At 44.5% G+C, this 15,276-nt stretch overlaps 2 protein-coding genes across 3 annotated transcripts; both read left to right on the forward strand.

Moving 5' to 3' along the window:
• Window positions 1-2,764: 2,764 nt before the first annotated feature.
• Window positions 2,765-7,122, forward strand: LOC133471633 (peroxisomal succinyl-coenzyme A thioesterase-like). Its single transcript, XM_061761356.1, has 10 exons — window positions 2,765-2,995; window positions 3,236-3,335; window positions 3,759-3,949; window positions 4,057-4,220; window positions 4,555-4,674; window positions 4,770-4,852; window positions 4,924-5,017; window positions 5,145-5,225; window positions 5,518-5,659; window positions 6,685-7,122. Exons 1-10 carry the CDS (start codon window positions 2,800-2,802, stop codon window positions 6,807-6,809), a joined length of 1,296 nt encoding a protein of 431 aa, XP_061617340.1. The 5' UTR covers window positions 2,765-2,799; the 3' UTR covers window positions 6,810-7,122.
• A 2,417-nt stretch (window positions 7,123-9,539) lies between these two features.
• Window positions 9,540-15,245, forward strand: LOC133471639 (CD9 antigen-like). 2 transcript variants are annotated; one of them, XM_061761369.1, is made up of 7 exons: window positions 9,540-9,699; window positions 12,741-12,843; window positions 13,540-13,637; window positions 14,314-14,490; window positions 14,751-14,840; window positions 14,942-15,025; window positions 15,107-15,245. In XM_061761369.1, exons 1-7 carry the CDS (start codon window positions 9,631-9,633, stop codon window positions 15,170-15,172), a joined length of 687 nt encoding a protein of 228 aa, XP_061617353.1. In that variant the 5' UTR covers window positions 9,540-9,630; the 3' UTR covers window positions 15,173-15,245. The 2 variants fall into 2 exon arrangements, with proteins under 2 accessions (XP_061617353.1, XP_061617352.1); XM_061761368.1 differs by lacking the exon at window positions 9,540-9,699 and adding an exon at window positions 10,757-10,999.
• Window positions 15,246-15,276: the final 31 nt, after the last annotated feature.

Below are 15,276 nucleotides of genomic sequence, written 5' to 3' on the forward strand. Positions count from 1 at the left end.
GCGTACTTAAAAAATATACTGTAAAAGAAGAAGCGCTGCACTTGAATTTAAGAAAATAAAAAAAAAATACAGTAATGATTCATTAAAAATTTATCGCAATTAAGTTAAATAATAAGTATACCTAAATAAGTGCAGAAAACAAACATTTCCTCAGGATATAAAGCAAAATATACTGAATTTAAAAGTGAAATGCAACTCAACTCTACCACACTTTGAGAAACTCTGGCCTAGGGGTTTCCATATCATATATAATAAAAATATATAAATGTTTACATATTGCGCCATATCAAAACATAGAATCGCTTGTGTGCAAGTACATTTTCGGACCAATTTATGTATTGAAATCAAAGCGTTTGCATTTTTTCATGCAACTGCATGCCACTAATCCAGAATGCTTTCGGACAGCTTCTCAACAAACTGATGTGTATATTGCTTACATTGTACAATAATCATAATAAAGCATACCCTCCTGAAAGAATGTCCACTGGTACACTTTGCCAGTTGTGGCTAGCAAAACGCGCATTGAAATGAGGATGTTCCTGGCTTGGTGACTGATTTGACTTTTGGAGCGGTCAGATACAGTAAATGATTGTCTCGCCTGTTCCTCCTCGCTGACTCGTTTTTGTGACAGCCGTCAGTGCAGTCAGGGAAAGGACAGGACGTGCCACGAAGCCTGAATATTTGAACAACAACCCCCCCCTCGTGACTCCAATCGTTTGCTGTCTTTCTACCCTCGGCGGTGAACTTTGACCTCACGTCTCGGATCATTGTGCCGGAGCTGATGTAAGGCGCGTGTGAGCAAAAAGTGCAGCATCGCGCGACTGATAAAGCGTGCAAACGTTTGCGCTGTCCGCAACTTCTTCAGCCAGCAAGTCTGTAAGTGCGACTCCTTCATGGAATCCATTTTTCAAAAATTGCTGGGAATGTGCCAGGAGGGCGATTAATCTTCCAATTTGCTTTCTTAAAACTCGTTCTGGACCGGTTTGACTGTTTACTTTGAGCGCATACTTATACAGTGAACCCAGATGATCAAATATTGAATTTAATCACATTTATTAGCAGTTGCAGTATTTATTTGCTTCGCTTTGAATCATCCGTCATTTCAATCAATCAAACATCCTAACAAAACAAAACTAAAAAATAATTGTTAAGAAAAAACAACAACAGTAAACATCAAAACACGATTTCATCACAACACTCAAGCTAACAAAACATTTTCAGAATGACTTTTGCTAATACCTTATCGATAGTTGTCTTTTTAGTTTCAAACAAAGACATCAATTCATTTTCCTCCTGCAGATGAAATTCTGCAGGTCATGCAATGTGTCCACTACCAGATGACCGTGACCTGTGACCTTGTAAATAATATTTGGGATATGTTCTCCACACGAATCATTCCAACAACCATCCACACGTCACTCAGCCTTTAAAAATCTTTTATTTTATTAATGGGATTATTGACAACAGTGAGTTCCAATCACACATCAATATTACTGTACAGGGCTCAACGTTATATATTGCTTCGTGACTAAGTCCTTTTTTGTACGTTTGTGTAAATGTGCTCAACGTGTATTTCGTTCCATTAGTATGTCGATGTTATTTATTGTTATCCAAGTTGTTCTTATCTCTTGGGAGACAGAGCCGCTGTTCACGTGAGGTCTTTGAACTCAACGCTAGCCCCGTGATGTAATCACTACGCGCCACTCCTCCGGCTCGGTTTGATGACCCGGTCGGAACAAAGCTCGGTAAATATTCAGAAATTGTTTTATTGAGACTGCAGCGCAATTATAAAGTATTTTAGGTAACCGGTCATCACCTCGGCAGCCGGACTGATATTTTAGATCAGCTTCCTCAACGCTACGCGACGTTTACGTTCACTCGCGAGAGAAAATGCTAAATAAACTAGAATTTAATGAATTGTCAGTGTAGAGAAGAATGTTTTTTGCCAGGCGTCTCCTAATTATATATTGGTATGTTTTTTAGGATGTGAAAAGTAGTTTTTTCCTCGTACTAACGCAGTGAAGTTCAAACAGCCGTGGCCCAATGGTTAAGATCATCGCCTGCCACCGTGGGGGACCTAGGTTCAAAACCCCGACTGGACCATCCGCCAACATCCCCCGGACTCACGGCTGTGGTGTCCTTGAGCAAGAGACTGATACCCCGAAATGCTCCCCGGGCGCTTCAGCTGCCCCCTGCTCCAGTGTGTTCCACTAACATGTGTATGTGTTCACTGTGATGGGTTAAATGCAGAGAACAAATTTCGTGTGCATGCATGCATGTTCATGACAATAAAAGATGATTCTTCTTCTTCTAAAACAAATCGACACTAGCATCTGCACTTGGACGCAACATTCTCAAAACAGTGCATATCAATCTGTAATATGTATAAAAATATCAAATATTCCATTTGATTGCCTCAATATGAACGTAATGCTGCTTAAACGCATTTAAACAGTTGTGGAATCTGATTTGATGCCTTCTATCTTAAACAAGAACTATGTAGAGACCTCTAGTGGTGAACTTGATGATTGCACCAACGGGAGGATTCCTTCAAGGATGTGGGAACATTTTTAATTCTCTCAGTGTTCCGACGCAAATATTTAGAAGTGTGCAATTGGATTTGATAAATTTACAGGTCTGGAAAAGTGTGGAAAATGCCTCAAATGATTATAATCTATTTTTTTAACTGACAATGATCAGATTAGTTTTTTTAACCCCGATGTAGCAGTGTTCACTGCATTTCTTTATTTTCATCCTCAAAGTGATGAATGCTCCTCCGTCTGCAGACGAGTGTCCGCCATGTCCCAGGCCGCCCCGCCGCCCATTCTGTCCTTGGCGCCCACGCGGGCCCTGGTGGACGAGGCGTTCAGGGTGCGGGTGGAGAATCTGCCCCCGGGCGCTCCGGTCACCTTGCGCTGTCTGCACCAGTCGGAGGACAAAGACTTCTGGGAGGCTTACGGCCACTACGTCAGCGACGCCACGGGAACCGTGTCCGGCAAGTAAAACGTCCTAAGATTCAAACACCTCATTTGGCAAGTGCAAACGTTTTCCAAAACATTTATTGAATACTACTTTGAACTTTTGTTCTTTTTTTCTTTTTTTTTTTCTTTGCTTAACCAATGTTGAGATCAAAATAAATACCAGTTTTGAGAGGATTTTTCCTGACATGACAATTCTTTTTATCCTGAATATCGCAGTCAAACACGATCTGACTTAATCGTTTCCGTTCCTGCAGTCGCAGACGATGCGAGTTTAGGAGGAACCTACCGAGGAATAGAAGCCACGGCTTTGCTGTGGAGCATGCGGCCCGTTCCCGGGAGCCGAACGGGCCTCAGGTGAATCAAACATCGTCAGTCAACCGCTGTTTAACAAGGAGGATTTGTTCCAGACTGTGAAAAAAAGAGACCATATAAAACCATTTGGAAAAATGATTTTACTGCGCATCGACGCTTTAATGACATTTACAAGTATTCGAAGACACTTTTGAAAATATTCCTTGGCACCTGCTCTCACTCTCTCGCTGTTCAGAAATGGGAGCGCAGGCATAACATCACTTTGAGGAACCGAAAAGAAGACTCCGTCGCGGAGGTCTCCAAATGAAAGGCGAAGCGTGCCTGCTTCAAGCTGTTTATTTCTCATTCCCAGTTGACGTTGACTGTAAAATTGACAAACAATTTGTTGATGTGGGCGAAAGACGAGCCGCGTGGCTTCGCCGCAACTTCCCGCGACGTGGTTTGATTTTCCTGACTTCCTGCCAGGCTGCGGAAGAGGGACGCGCGCAGCCCCGCGCTCTTCACCGTCTCCGTGTACGACGGCCACGTCGGCCGCGACTTCGCCGACCGTCGCCCTCTGGCCGAGGTGCTCGCCGAGAGGTGGTACGTGGCCCCGGGGGTCCGCGGGGTGGACGTCAGGGAGCGAGGCGTGCGAGGGACCCTCTTCATCCCCTCAGGTCACGTCGCAAGCTGTCTGAAGCCACTTTGCGTTTTGAGCAGGTCGAGAAGCGCACGCCTCTTCGGGTTCGGGACTTTTAGTTGAGGTGCTGTGTGCCCGCTTCAGGTCCGGGACCCTTCCCGGGGCTGCTGGACATGCGGGCCGGCGGCGGCGGCCTGCCGGAGTGCCGCTCGGCCTTGCTGGCGTCGCACGGTTACGTGTCTTTGGCGCTCGAGTACTTTGCCCCCGGCGAGCTGGCGTCCGCCGACCTGGAGTTCAACTACTTTGAGGTGAGTCGGTTTGCTTTGCAACTCTTGACCTGCATTTTCCAAGGCATCATTTTATGCAAGAACAAGAAGGACATTGTATTGATTCAAAATACTATTGCCATTTTTTTCAGTTTTGCTGAATATTCTGATGTTTTTTTTCTAATATTTGGGTATTTTTCATCTATGGTTTTTGTTTTTCATCAGAATTTGGTATTTTTATAATATTCATGTCTCTTTCATCCAATGTTTTACTTTTTTTTTTTACTCATATTTTCCAGAAAAATGCCAATATTTGGGCTATTGAAACAAATCTTTGTGTTGGGAAGTACTGGTCTAAATGTTGTTTTTTGCTCAGTCGGCCTTCGAGCTGGTCAGGCAGCACCCGTCCGTCGTCCCCGACAAAGTGGGCCTCTTCGGCCTTTCCCTGGGCGCCACGGCGGCCATTTATATGGCGGCCGAGAGCTCCGTCGCCAAGGTAAGCGGACGCTCGTTTGAATCCGTCCGCCGCGAACGGCCGGACACGCTCGATTCATTATTATTTATTACCGTCTCACATTTTTCCCTCGGCAGCCCGGCTGTTGCGTTTGCATCGGCGGCGGCCATTTTTACCCACGCGGCAAAGCCCTGAGCGGAATCTCCCAGCCGACGAACGGGTAGGCTGTCTGCGCCGTGCGCATTTTTCACACACGTTGCGTTGACTCTGGTCCGGTTGCCCCGGCGACAGGAACGTTGGCAAGCTGCGCGTGGATGAAGAGCAAAATCTGATCTGGAGAGACCTCAGCCTGCCCGTCTCCAGCGACCTGTCCGGGAAAGCCGACGTAAGTGCTCGTTGAACGCCGAACTTCGCTCACTCGTTCGGCCGACTCAACGGCGCCCTCTGCTGTAAGACTTGCATTGTGACTGTTGTTGTTGTTGTTGTTGTTGTTGTTGTTCTATTATTATCAGGTGAGGAGAATAAACTGTCCTCTCTTGTTGGTCAACGGCCAGGACGACCGGAATCGCCCGACTTCCGAGGATGCCGCCGATGTGAGCGCACGCGCGAAAACCACACGCACGATATAGACCGGGGGTGGGCAAACCAAAAGAGCACCAAATGCTCGTTTAGATTTTGAAAACGGACAGATGGGCCACCTCATTCGAAGGTGAGGGGAAAGTCAAAAGTCCAAATGTCAAATATCTGTCCGTGTCACAACATAATACTCAAGTCAACTCAAAATGAATGGCCCAAGCATTCCGTTCCGCGCGTCAATGGGAGTTTTGCGTGTGCCGCATTCAAGACTCGGTTCCTTCTTGTTGTTGTGACGTGCGCGTGCGTCAGATGGAGCGGATGATGCGCTCGGTGGGGAAGCGGCGCCCGCTGAGCCGTCCGGACTATCCCGACGCGGGACGCCCGAGCGAGCCGCCGTACTCGCCTCGCTTCCGAGCCACCGACTTCACGCGGGACAGCGAGAAAGCCAGAGGTGGGTGGCGCCGGGCTCGCGCGCTCAGAGTTCTGCATCGTGGCCGGCGTTCAAATGCTGCACCGTAGGAACACCAAAGATTCATGCAAAACCACGTCGAGGTTTCATTCCTTCAAAGTATATTTAAATAGAGGACATTCAAAAAAAAAAAAAAATAATGGACTCATATAGTGAGTCAAATAAAATGTTTGTACAGAAATACATACTACATAAATGTTTAAAAAAAAAAAAAAAGCAGTTCGTAAAGATGAAAGGCAAACGTATTGTACTGCGTTTTGATTGTTTTTAACGTTCTTACTGTCTTCATGTTTTGAAATTACCGTGTTCAATTGTCGTATGTTTTATCTTTGATTTTTATTTATGTACAGCACTTTGTCTCAGGTGCGTATGTTTTGAAAGTGCTTGATGAACAAAATTTAAAACTTAAATACAACTGGACTGTATTTAAAAAATGTACTCTCCGTGAAAAGTAAAAAAAAAAGAAAGTACTCTATTGGATGAAAAAGAAGTTTAAGCCACAGTAACAATACTGGTTTAAATTAAAGAAAATAAAACATGAATTCAATTCAAAAGTATGAATTAAAAACCAACTCAAAAGTATTGTACATCAAAGTTAAATAGCATTTGTACCTGAATAAATGTTTCAAAACAATCCATTTTTAAAGATGACATTCAAAGGTATTGTGCTTCAAAGTTAAATACAACTGGACGGAATTGAAAAGTAAAAAAAAAAAAAGGTACTTTTGTGGATAAAAAAAGAAACCTAAATAACAATTGTCGCTGAAGAGCTGCTTAAAAAACAAACCATTCACTTCAAATGTATGTACGCCAAAGTGAAATACAACTGAAAGTTTTCAGAGAAACCGTGGCGTGTGTTTGGTCGTAAGATGGCGTTTGAGAGGCGCTGGTTTTGCGCATTGATTGCGACGAAGCTGGCCACATACCACACACGGCGTACCGCTAGGGGGCGCCCTCGTACCCAGCAGACGTTGAGAATCCCCGTTGCGTGTCACTCTTGCGCTCAGTCACCCTCCTGTGGGGCGGCCGGACCAAAGCCCCCTCGGACGCCCAGGAGGACTCGTGGAAGAAGATTTTGGCCTTCCTGCAGCAACATCTCTATTCGCCGCAGTATCCCAGAGCCAGGATGTGAGCCTTGACCCGGACCTGGACCCGGACCCGGACCCGGACCTGGATCCGGACCTGACTGGAGAGCCTCAGGTGGCGCTGTTTCCTCTCACACACAAAAACATGAAAGTCACGCTTAAACACTCCCAAACTGGAGGTACGCCTTATGTCCACGACTGGTAGCATTAGCATTAGCATTAGCAGCCTGGTCTTTGTCGTCAACCGTATTTGAAGGACAAACGTCTGTATATCCGTCGACAGCTGTACCTGGCTAATGTTTTTGGCTCATTACATGATGTTATATTTTCCATTAAAACAAAAGAAAACATCAAAAGATCATTTTCACTTGCACCTTTTTACTCTTTTACAAGCGGCATTTTGAAGCAATAACAATCTCTTATTTGCGGGGGATACCGACCGAGCTAATTGCCACCCCTGCCTCCGCAGAGGTTTAGAATTGCCGATGGATATGACAAGATGGCGGCAAAGCGCGACCTCGACTCACTTTGGAACGTTTCGTTGGCCTTCGACAGTTCGTCGGCGCCAAGAAGTCACAAGATGGTGACAAAGCACCGCAATCGTCGAATGGAGGCACATCAACATAGTTCCTTGACTTCGAGATGCCACAAAATGGCATCAAATCTCTACTTTTGTCGAAATGAAACTCCTTAACTCACTTCAACACAGTTTCTCAACACCAAAGTGCCACAAAATGCTGGCAAAATAATATTTGTCTCGCTTTGGCCTAAGCACAAAAACAGCACTTTACTTTTTCATCAAATATTGGTAACAAAACAAACATTCACGAGTGCCAAACCATGAATATGTGGGCTTTCACTGTAAGTATAAGTATGATATGAATACATGTCATACAGTATTATTATTGGTTGTTGGTAAAAATTGGTTGAATGTGCGCAAGAAATTCAGATGAATCATAATAATAATAAGAACATTCCTGGACGGATGGGTAAGCAAATGGAGCACACCTGCTGTAGAGGATGTCAGAGGTGCGCTCCATTTGCTCACCCTGACCTCCCAAGTTGTTCATGGCAATTCCATTAAAAGCACAAATTTGTAGCCACAAGTTCGTATTTCATGGTCACAGATGAAATATTTTGCATATCAGGGCAATTTTGTGGTGACAAATTAGTGTTTGGTGGCCACAATTTACACCCCCCCCCCATGTTTGACCGACAAGTGATTTTGATCCAAATGGTTGAATGCAGATAACAGTTGTTGCAGTTCGTTAAGTCGCCACTAGAGGGAGACGTGGTGCCAGTGCTCGGGTTCAAATGAAGAATTTGAGCCACGAGCTGCAGTTTGTTGCAAATAATCGTCATCATGTTTCATTTTCGCAATAACACAGAGACATTGTGGTGTTGCAGTCGCACATTTGTGTCGACTTCAACGCGGAAACATGCAGAAAATGTCCTCTCGGCCTCCCTCCCTCACACACTGAGGGGAGCTGTGAAGGGAATCTTTGTGAGGACATGAAGGACGACTTGTTTTGGACAGAAAAAAAGGAAACGCTCGCACAGCATGAAGGTTGTTTGTCAAAGGGGACACTCGCGCTTTTGTGCAACCGCACACACACACACACACGCACGCACACAAAATCATCTTTCAGGTGTTATAAGAAATACTCTGCGGAGCCACAAAGACTTCAACGTGTTCACGCCAGTCCAGTGTCGATGATTTCTTAGCACATTTGGATGACGAATTCATCATCATCATCATCATTTAGTTCTGTGTCGCAACAACAATAGCACCAAAACATGACTCACTATTCCTATGAAAAGTATTCAGCCACAAAGGTTTTTCATTGCAGTGTATGTGCAGGGGTTTATGATGCTCCACGTACGTAGAATTCATCTTCGGTCAGAGACAAGAAAGGCTGGGATTTTAACAAGGCTTGCACATTTATAGTACACGTTCTCAAAAAATATCTTGGTCTGCATGTTTGACTTCACTTTTCAATCCTATGAGGTCATGTGTGTCAGGTAAGTTCTTCCTGGTGGGGTTTTCCCCCTTTGAGCTTGTTGTTGGCCACATACAGACATAGTCGGTCATTTATTATTATTATTATTATTATTATTTAAACAGCACAAGTTTTGAACTCATGGCAGTTCTTGTCATTAGTAGAAATTATCCAATAAAAAGAAACTTGATTTTTTTTTAACCTTTTTATCACAACAATATTTTTAACCAGTGTGTTTGCACAATGGGCAGATTGCAACAAATATTAAAAATAATTATATATATATACATTCTCAGTACTAGCGTTTTTAAAATATTGCTAATAGTGCAGTTGTTGTACTTGTGCCACTTTTGATGTCTCGACTTATTCAAATCGAATTAATTTTTTTTTTTTTGGCTCCATTAAAGTAAAGCATTAAACACATCATTGGGAAATTGCCTCTTTGTCCAAAAATTGATGAATAAAAATACAACTCAAATTTTCAAGTGTTGAATGTGGAATGAACCCATTTGACACAAATTGTGTGATTCAATCCAGTACATAACAGGAAAAAACCCAAATTTTTTCCATGGGTTTCAATTGGCCAAAAGGGTGCAATTTGATGTAAGCAATCAATTCCATTGGATATTTGAATGACATTTGCATAGAAAAGCCAGCGAGGGCAGCGGGGAGCCCACAACAGCGGTTTGGTCCAACGACTTTTTTGTGTTGACCTTTCCAGCTGCGGAAAAAGCCGAAGAAAGCCGAGCTGCGCCGAGCCGCGCGGGCCACGCCCTCCGAGGGCACAAGATGCTCGGTCGACCGTCCGCCACTTGGGCACTCGCTCGAGAACAACAACGAGAAGAAGAAGAAGAAAAAAACGAAGAAGATGACGGCTCTGAGCAGCTGGGAGCTTTGCGTCAAGTACGCCCTCTTCGTCTTCAACTTTATCTTCTGGGTGAGCGTTTTCGTTGAACATTATTTGGATTCTTCAGCTCAAAATTCGCTGTTGCAAATTCAAATTCAAACTCAGATGGCACAAATTCGCTTGCACAAGTTTCCGTTCAATTCAAACATTGTCACACTATTTAATCTTGTGTGTGGAATGCCATTATTTGCGTTGCTGTTGCAGAAATTTAGCAAACAACGTCATCACTTACAAAATGTTCAATTGTTTAACTTTAAAATTGAACACCTGTATTTTATCAAGTATTAATAAAGGTGTTATTGTTTTTCAGTACTCATTAGTTACTTTTAAAAGGCTACAGCAATAAAATAAGGGTTCAAATTGAAGAAGTCAAAATCTTGCATGACTGGAGGGTGTGGTTGTAACTGGTGTCCGCCAGACGGCGCCATTTCCCTTTTGATTTATTTACTGGGCGTTGCTGGTTTATGATTCCTATTTAAAATGACTTTCAGTGTGTTTCTCGTTAACTATATCAACTACGATATTGTAAAAAAAAAAAAAGTGTCTCTGTCATTGGATAAGATTTTTAAACATGAATTAGTTTCATAAATGTTCGTAAAAAAATGTATGTTTAACATTCGTGGTTATTCAACCTTAGTGTCGGTTTTTTTCTTGTTGCTTTCTGATATGTTTACATATCCGTTGACGTATCAGAATAATGAATATAAATATGAAACTTTTGTGTCATCTGGCCAGCTCTCACGTGTTGTTTTTAACATTTAATTGAAACATTTTGATATTTAACATTAGTATCAGTTTGCTCATTCAATGGAATTGTTGAGTTGAAGGAAAGACGTGGGAGGATGTTTGTTTTTTATTTGTATTTATTTGTATTTTATTTTTGTATTTTTTGTGGGAAGGTGGGAAGACAAAGCGACCGTTGTCACATGAGGGAGGCGTGAACGGAAAGTCGTCGTCATGATCTAAATATGCAACCGTGTAAATAATGTTATTGAAGTACATAGTGTGTGTTTAAATGGTGCTGATTCCGGTCACCTGGCGCCCCCGCCCCCACAGCAAAACCAAACCCCTCCCCCCTCTTGGCCTCGCAGGTGAGCGAGGGCAGGGTGTGGCTCCCAGAGAAACTTCGCACCTCTTCCTCTCCTCTTCCTCTCCTCTCCTCCTTCTCCTCCTCCTCGTCGACTTGCACTCGTTGAGTCACCAGTTGCTTGTGTGCGAGTGTTCAAGTGCAAATTGGGATTTAGTTTGCGTGTTCGCAGTCAGTTCGGTGGTCATGGGAGCGCTGCAGTGCGTCAAGTACCTGCTCTTCATCTTCAACGTCCTCTTTTGGGTACGTCGACACTTCTTCAAGTCAACGCCGCGAAAAAAAACAACAACGCCAGGATTCCAATTTTGTCTAATTATGCGTGTGCGCTCTTGAGCAATTAAGTGTGTGTGTTGTTTGCTCGACTATATTGTTTACATGGCGGCGCTCCTGACGTTTGCGTTTCCCACGAGGCAGCGGGCCTCACCTGCTCCGCATTCTCACGGCGCGTTTGACAAATGAACTTGTTGCTTAGCGTGAACTTGTCTCTTGGCTGCGGCCATTTTGTTCCTAATCATGCTAACTTCCTTGGCATGACAAACTCGATGGATGACAACAAGTTCCGGCTGCTTCGGAATACCCGTACGGTGCTTCCTTAGAAACGGTGATTCCCGACTACTGTCACTTGTTCACAAAGATGGATTATTTACGACAAATGGATCTTTATTTATGCTAGCGACATATAGTGACAGCCGGAACCATTAAATGCTCTTCCACTAGAGGGCAGAAGTGACATAACTAACTTCAGTTTTTTTGTTGAAATCTCACTCTGCAGTATTGTACTCTATAAAAACATACCACATTATATTATAAAATATAAAGAATTCACCTGTTCGCAACTTTTTGTTGTTGTTGTTGTTTTGCCATTTTCACCACAATCGCAAAATTTTCGACGATTTGAATTGTGTGGACGTCTTCCCCACATCAGCGCTCACTTTGTCAGGACGTGTCGGAGGTTTCTACTTTGTTGTGACTTTTGCGCCGCCAATGTTTCGCTGAAAACGAGCGCTTCGGCTCGGTCGAGGTTGCGCAACGTCTGGCGTGTGTAAAGTGTAAGAAGAAGTCGAGTCACGGGAAGGGGGGCGGAGAGTTCGTCGTCGTCGTCATCGTCACGGGAGTTGTTGAGCGGACGTCGTCAATGTTTTGTGGTTTCTGTGGAGACGGTGACTCAGAACAATCCTTCTCCTCCTCCATCTTTATTTTTGTGCAATCCAATGACCTCGCTCACCCGCAGACGTTTTGGAGCATTTTGACGGATCTTTCAAAATCGACAGAACGCGAGACTCTCGTCGCTCACCAGATTAGATTATTTTTTTTTCTCTTTTCCTTTTATAGGTAATCAGCAGTCAAACGAGTTGATTTGACCAGTTTCTCAACAAAAAGCGGAGAAAATGAGCTCTTTGTGAAAAGAAAGTGAGTGACGCTGTTTTTTGCTTTTGTAAGACCTCAAGCTATAAAAAACAAAAACAAGACTGAAAACGGCTTTTGATAGCAAAAAATGTATTTGCAGATGTACAACTAAGAAGGCCGATGACTTTTTTTTTTTGTGGCATTCGCCATTCACTCGACGTCATCTTTTCTCACAATGGCGACGCACACTTTCTATGACCTACTGCACACACAGAACTGTGTGTGTAAATACTCACATCTACTCCAACCGGAGTAAATGCTACTACGGGAGCGTCGGGTGCCGAAACCAGCCGAGATTTGCCCCCTAATCTTGATCTTCAAGTCAGGGATGCGTCGGTCACGACGGTGGTTTGCAAACTTCGTATTCGCGGACGAGCTGTACGAAACCGAAAAACGTACTTGACGAATACGTCGGTCGGCGGCGGCGGCGAACAAACGGATTCCAGTTGACGAGCAGAAACGTACAAAGCAGCAAATGAGTGAAATCTCGAGTTGCAAAATGTTTTCTTCTCTTTGCTTCCAAATGGCGCTTTGCGCCGACTCTGAGATGACGCGTTTGCTTCTTGTCGCCCTCTAGCTGGCCGGCACGGGCGTGCTGGCGGTGGGGCTATGGCTGCGCTTCGACAGCAGGACGTCCGGACTGTTTGAGGGCGACGACTCGCCCTCCGTCTTCTTCACAGGTAAGAACGGCGGCCGGCCCCGAGGGCCTTTTCGCAAATGGTGGCGTTTGTCTTGCCGACGCGCCCTGAAACATTTGCACAGTTTCAAGTCGGAATCGGTCAAGAAATGTCGGCCAAATCGTGGATTTCTTCCTTGATTTGATTTGGGAAATGAATATCTCAGAATGAACAAATATATTGTTGTATGTGGTAATAAATGACATCATTTGAGCAAAGCAGTCAAAATGTATGTGGTCCTACCTGTTAAAACAATAACAGAGGTTATTCATAAATAACGCAGTCGTGTCTTCCAGAAATGGTCAATATAAGATCTTTGTCTTCCAGGATATCATAATAACTGCGCCGCTTGCTCTTCATTTGCCTTTTTTGGTTCAAAACCAACCGAGTTGCGCTTTGAGGCGATTGCGGGCACGCGAGGACAAGATGAGGCGTCGTTGGCGACCGAGCGCCCGGCGGGCGAACAGCGGGCTCTTTGTCCCGGCCCGGAATGCGTCTTTTGTGGAGGCGGGCTCGGGAGGGGCGCCGAGGTCACCGCGGCCCCGTGACGCTCGTGGACGAGCGTCCTTAAAATCACCCGTTCGACCGCGAAAGCTGCAAAAAAAAAAAAACCAAACCCCAAAACCAAACCCATATCTTCTCCCCCCCCCCCCCCCGACAAAGTTGAATGAATGAATGAAAAGTCACGTGTGCTCGCAGGCGTGTACATCCTGATCGCGGCCGGAGCGCTGATGATGGTGGTGGGCTTCCTGGGATGCTGCGGCGCCATCAAGGAGTCGCCGTGCATGCTGGGATTGGTCAGTTGCTTCCCATTCAAATTCACGTGTGGCCCGCTGAGCATTTGCGAGCGCAACGCTCAACTATTAGCTTCATCTAGCTGCTTTTTTGTCTTTCCTTCAAATGGATTGCTTTTTGTATTCATTTAGTTTAACTGAATTATACATATAATAATCATGATTATTTGTTAAAACCTACGAATGTCCCGGCACTATAATATTGATCTATTTTTCACCCCTAAAACTGGTTGGTTCATTTTTATTTAAATTTGGGATTTATGAAATCATTGTTTAAATGATGTAATAAAATAAAGAATACATGTATTCATTGCTATATTAAAAGTTCTGTTAATCTTTAAAAAAAAAATTGAATTCAAATGGAATCTTTTCAAATAAAACAAATGTTAATTCAAAACTAAATTTAAAATAGTTTTACTTTCTCAAAATTTATATACATTTTCTTAACTTTCAATAAAAGTAAAATAAAAAAATACATTGAAAACAAATTCTACCGATCCATCAGTTTTATTTACATTTTTTTTTTGTCAACCAAATACAATGTAACATAATTGTTTTTTTTTTTAATTGGAGCAAAAATGTTATGCAATTTTACTTCCAAACTTCTTTCCCCTCCGAATAACCTGATTTAAAAAATGAAGCCCAAAAGTTTGAGCAAAGGTCATTTTTCGGTGCACAGTTCTTCCTGTTCCTGCTCGTGATCTTCGCCGTGGAGGTGGCGGCGGGCATCTGGGGTCTGTCCAACAAGGATCGCGTGGTGGACGACGTGACCGAGTTCTACAAGCAGACTTACACCAACTACAAGGACACCAGGCAGGAGGCGCTCAAGGAGACCCTCCGCCTCATCCACTTCGGCGTAAGAACCAGTCCGCCGCGACGTTAGTCCTCGGGGGCGCCGACTCGGGCCCCCCTCAGTAAAATTGGTCGAGAACGCCAATGCTATTCGGTAGCCCATCTCTGGAATTTTGTAGCGTTTGTTGGCAGTAAGCTAAACTGACTCTCCCGAGGAAAAGTTGTTTTGTAGTTTTCTTTTGAAAGTAAACTTCACGAGTGAGCGTTTGGCACCGCAAGTGAGTGCCACTTCCTGTTTCACCGGCGGCTATTTCCCGCCCTCAGCTGAACTGCTGCGGGCCAACGGGCACGGTGATCGACGCCGCCAAGGACATCTGCCCCAAGAAGGAGGGGCTGGAGGCGCTCATCACCACGGTAACCACCAGCTGACATCCCATAAACGCCATGAGCGAGCTTCCGCTTGTTTGGATGACGGGCATTTTGTTTTTTTTCCTCTCCTCGTGCGCGTGTCTCAGAGCTGCCCGGCCGCCATCGAGGAGATGTTCAACAACAAGCTGCACATCATCGGCGGCGTGGGCATCGGCATCGGCGTCATCATGGTGAGCGGGCGGACCGCGCAAACATCGGCACGCACGCGCGCACATTGTGGCTCACTTGGAATTGGGATTTGTTTGTTTCAGATCTTTGGCATGATCTTCAGCATGATGCTCTGCTGTGCCATCAAGCGATCCCGAGACTTTGTTTAACCCCGTCGGGCGCCCGCTCCCGCCTTCAGTTTAGTAACCAATGCTTTTTCTACTTTTTTTTTTTTTTTTTTTTAACTCACCGCTCAGGGCGGGGGCACGCAGGA

Source organism: Phyllopteryx taeniolatus, chromosome 22 (assembly GCF_024500385.1).
Source record: "Phyllopteryx taeniolatus isolate TA_2022b chromosome 22, UOR_Ptae_1.2, whole genome shotgun sequence".
Lineage (NCBI taxonomy): Eukaryota > Metazoa > Chordata > Actinopteri > Syngnathiformes > Syngnathidae > Phyllopteryx > Phyllopteryx taeniolatus.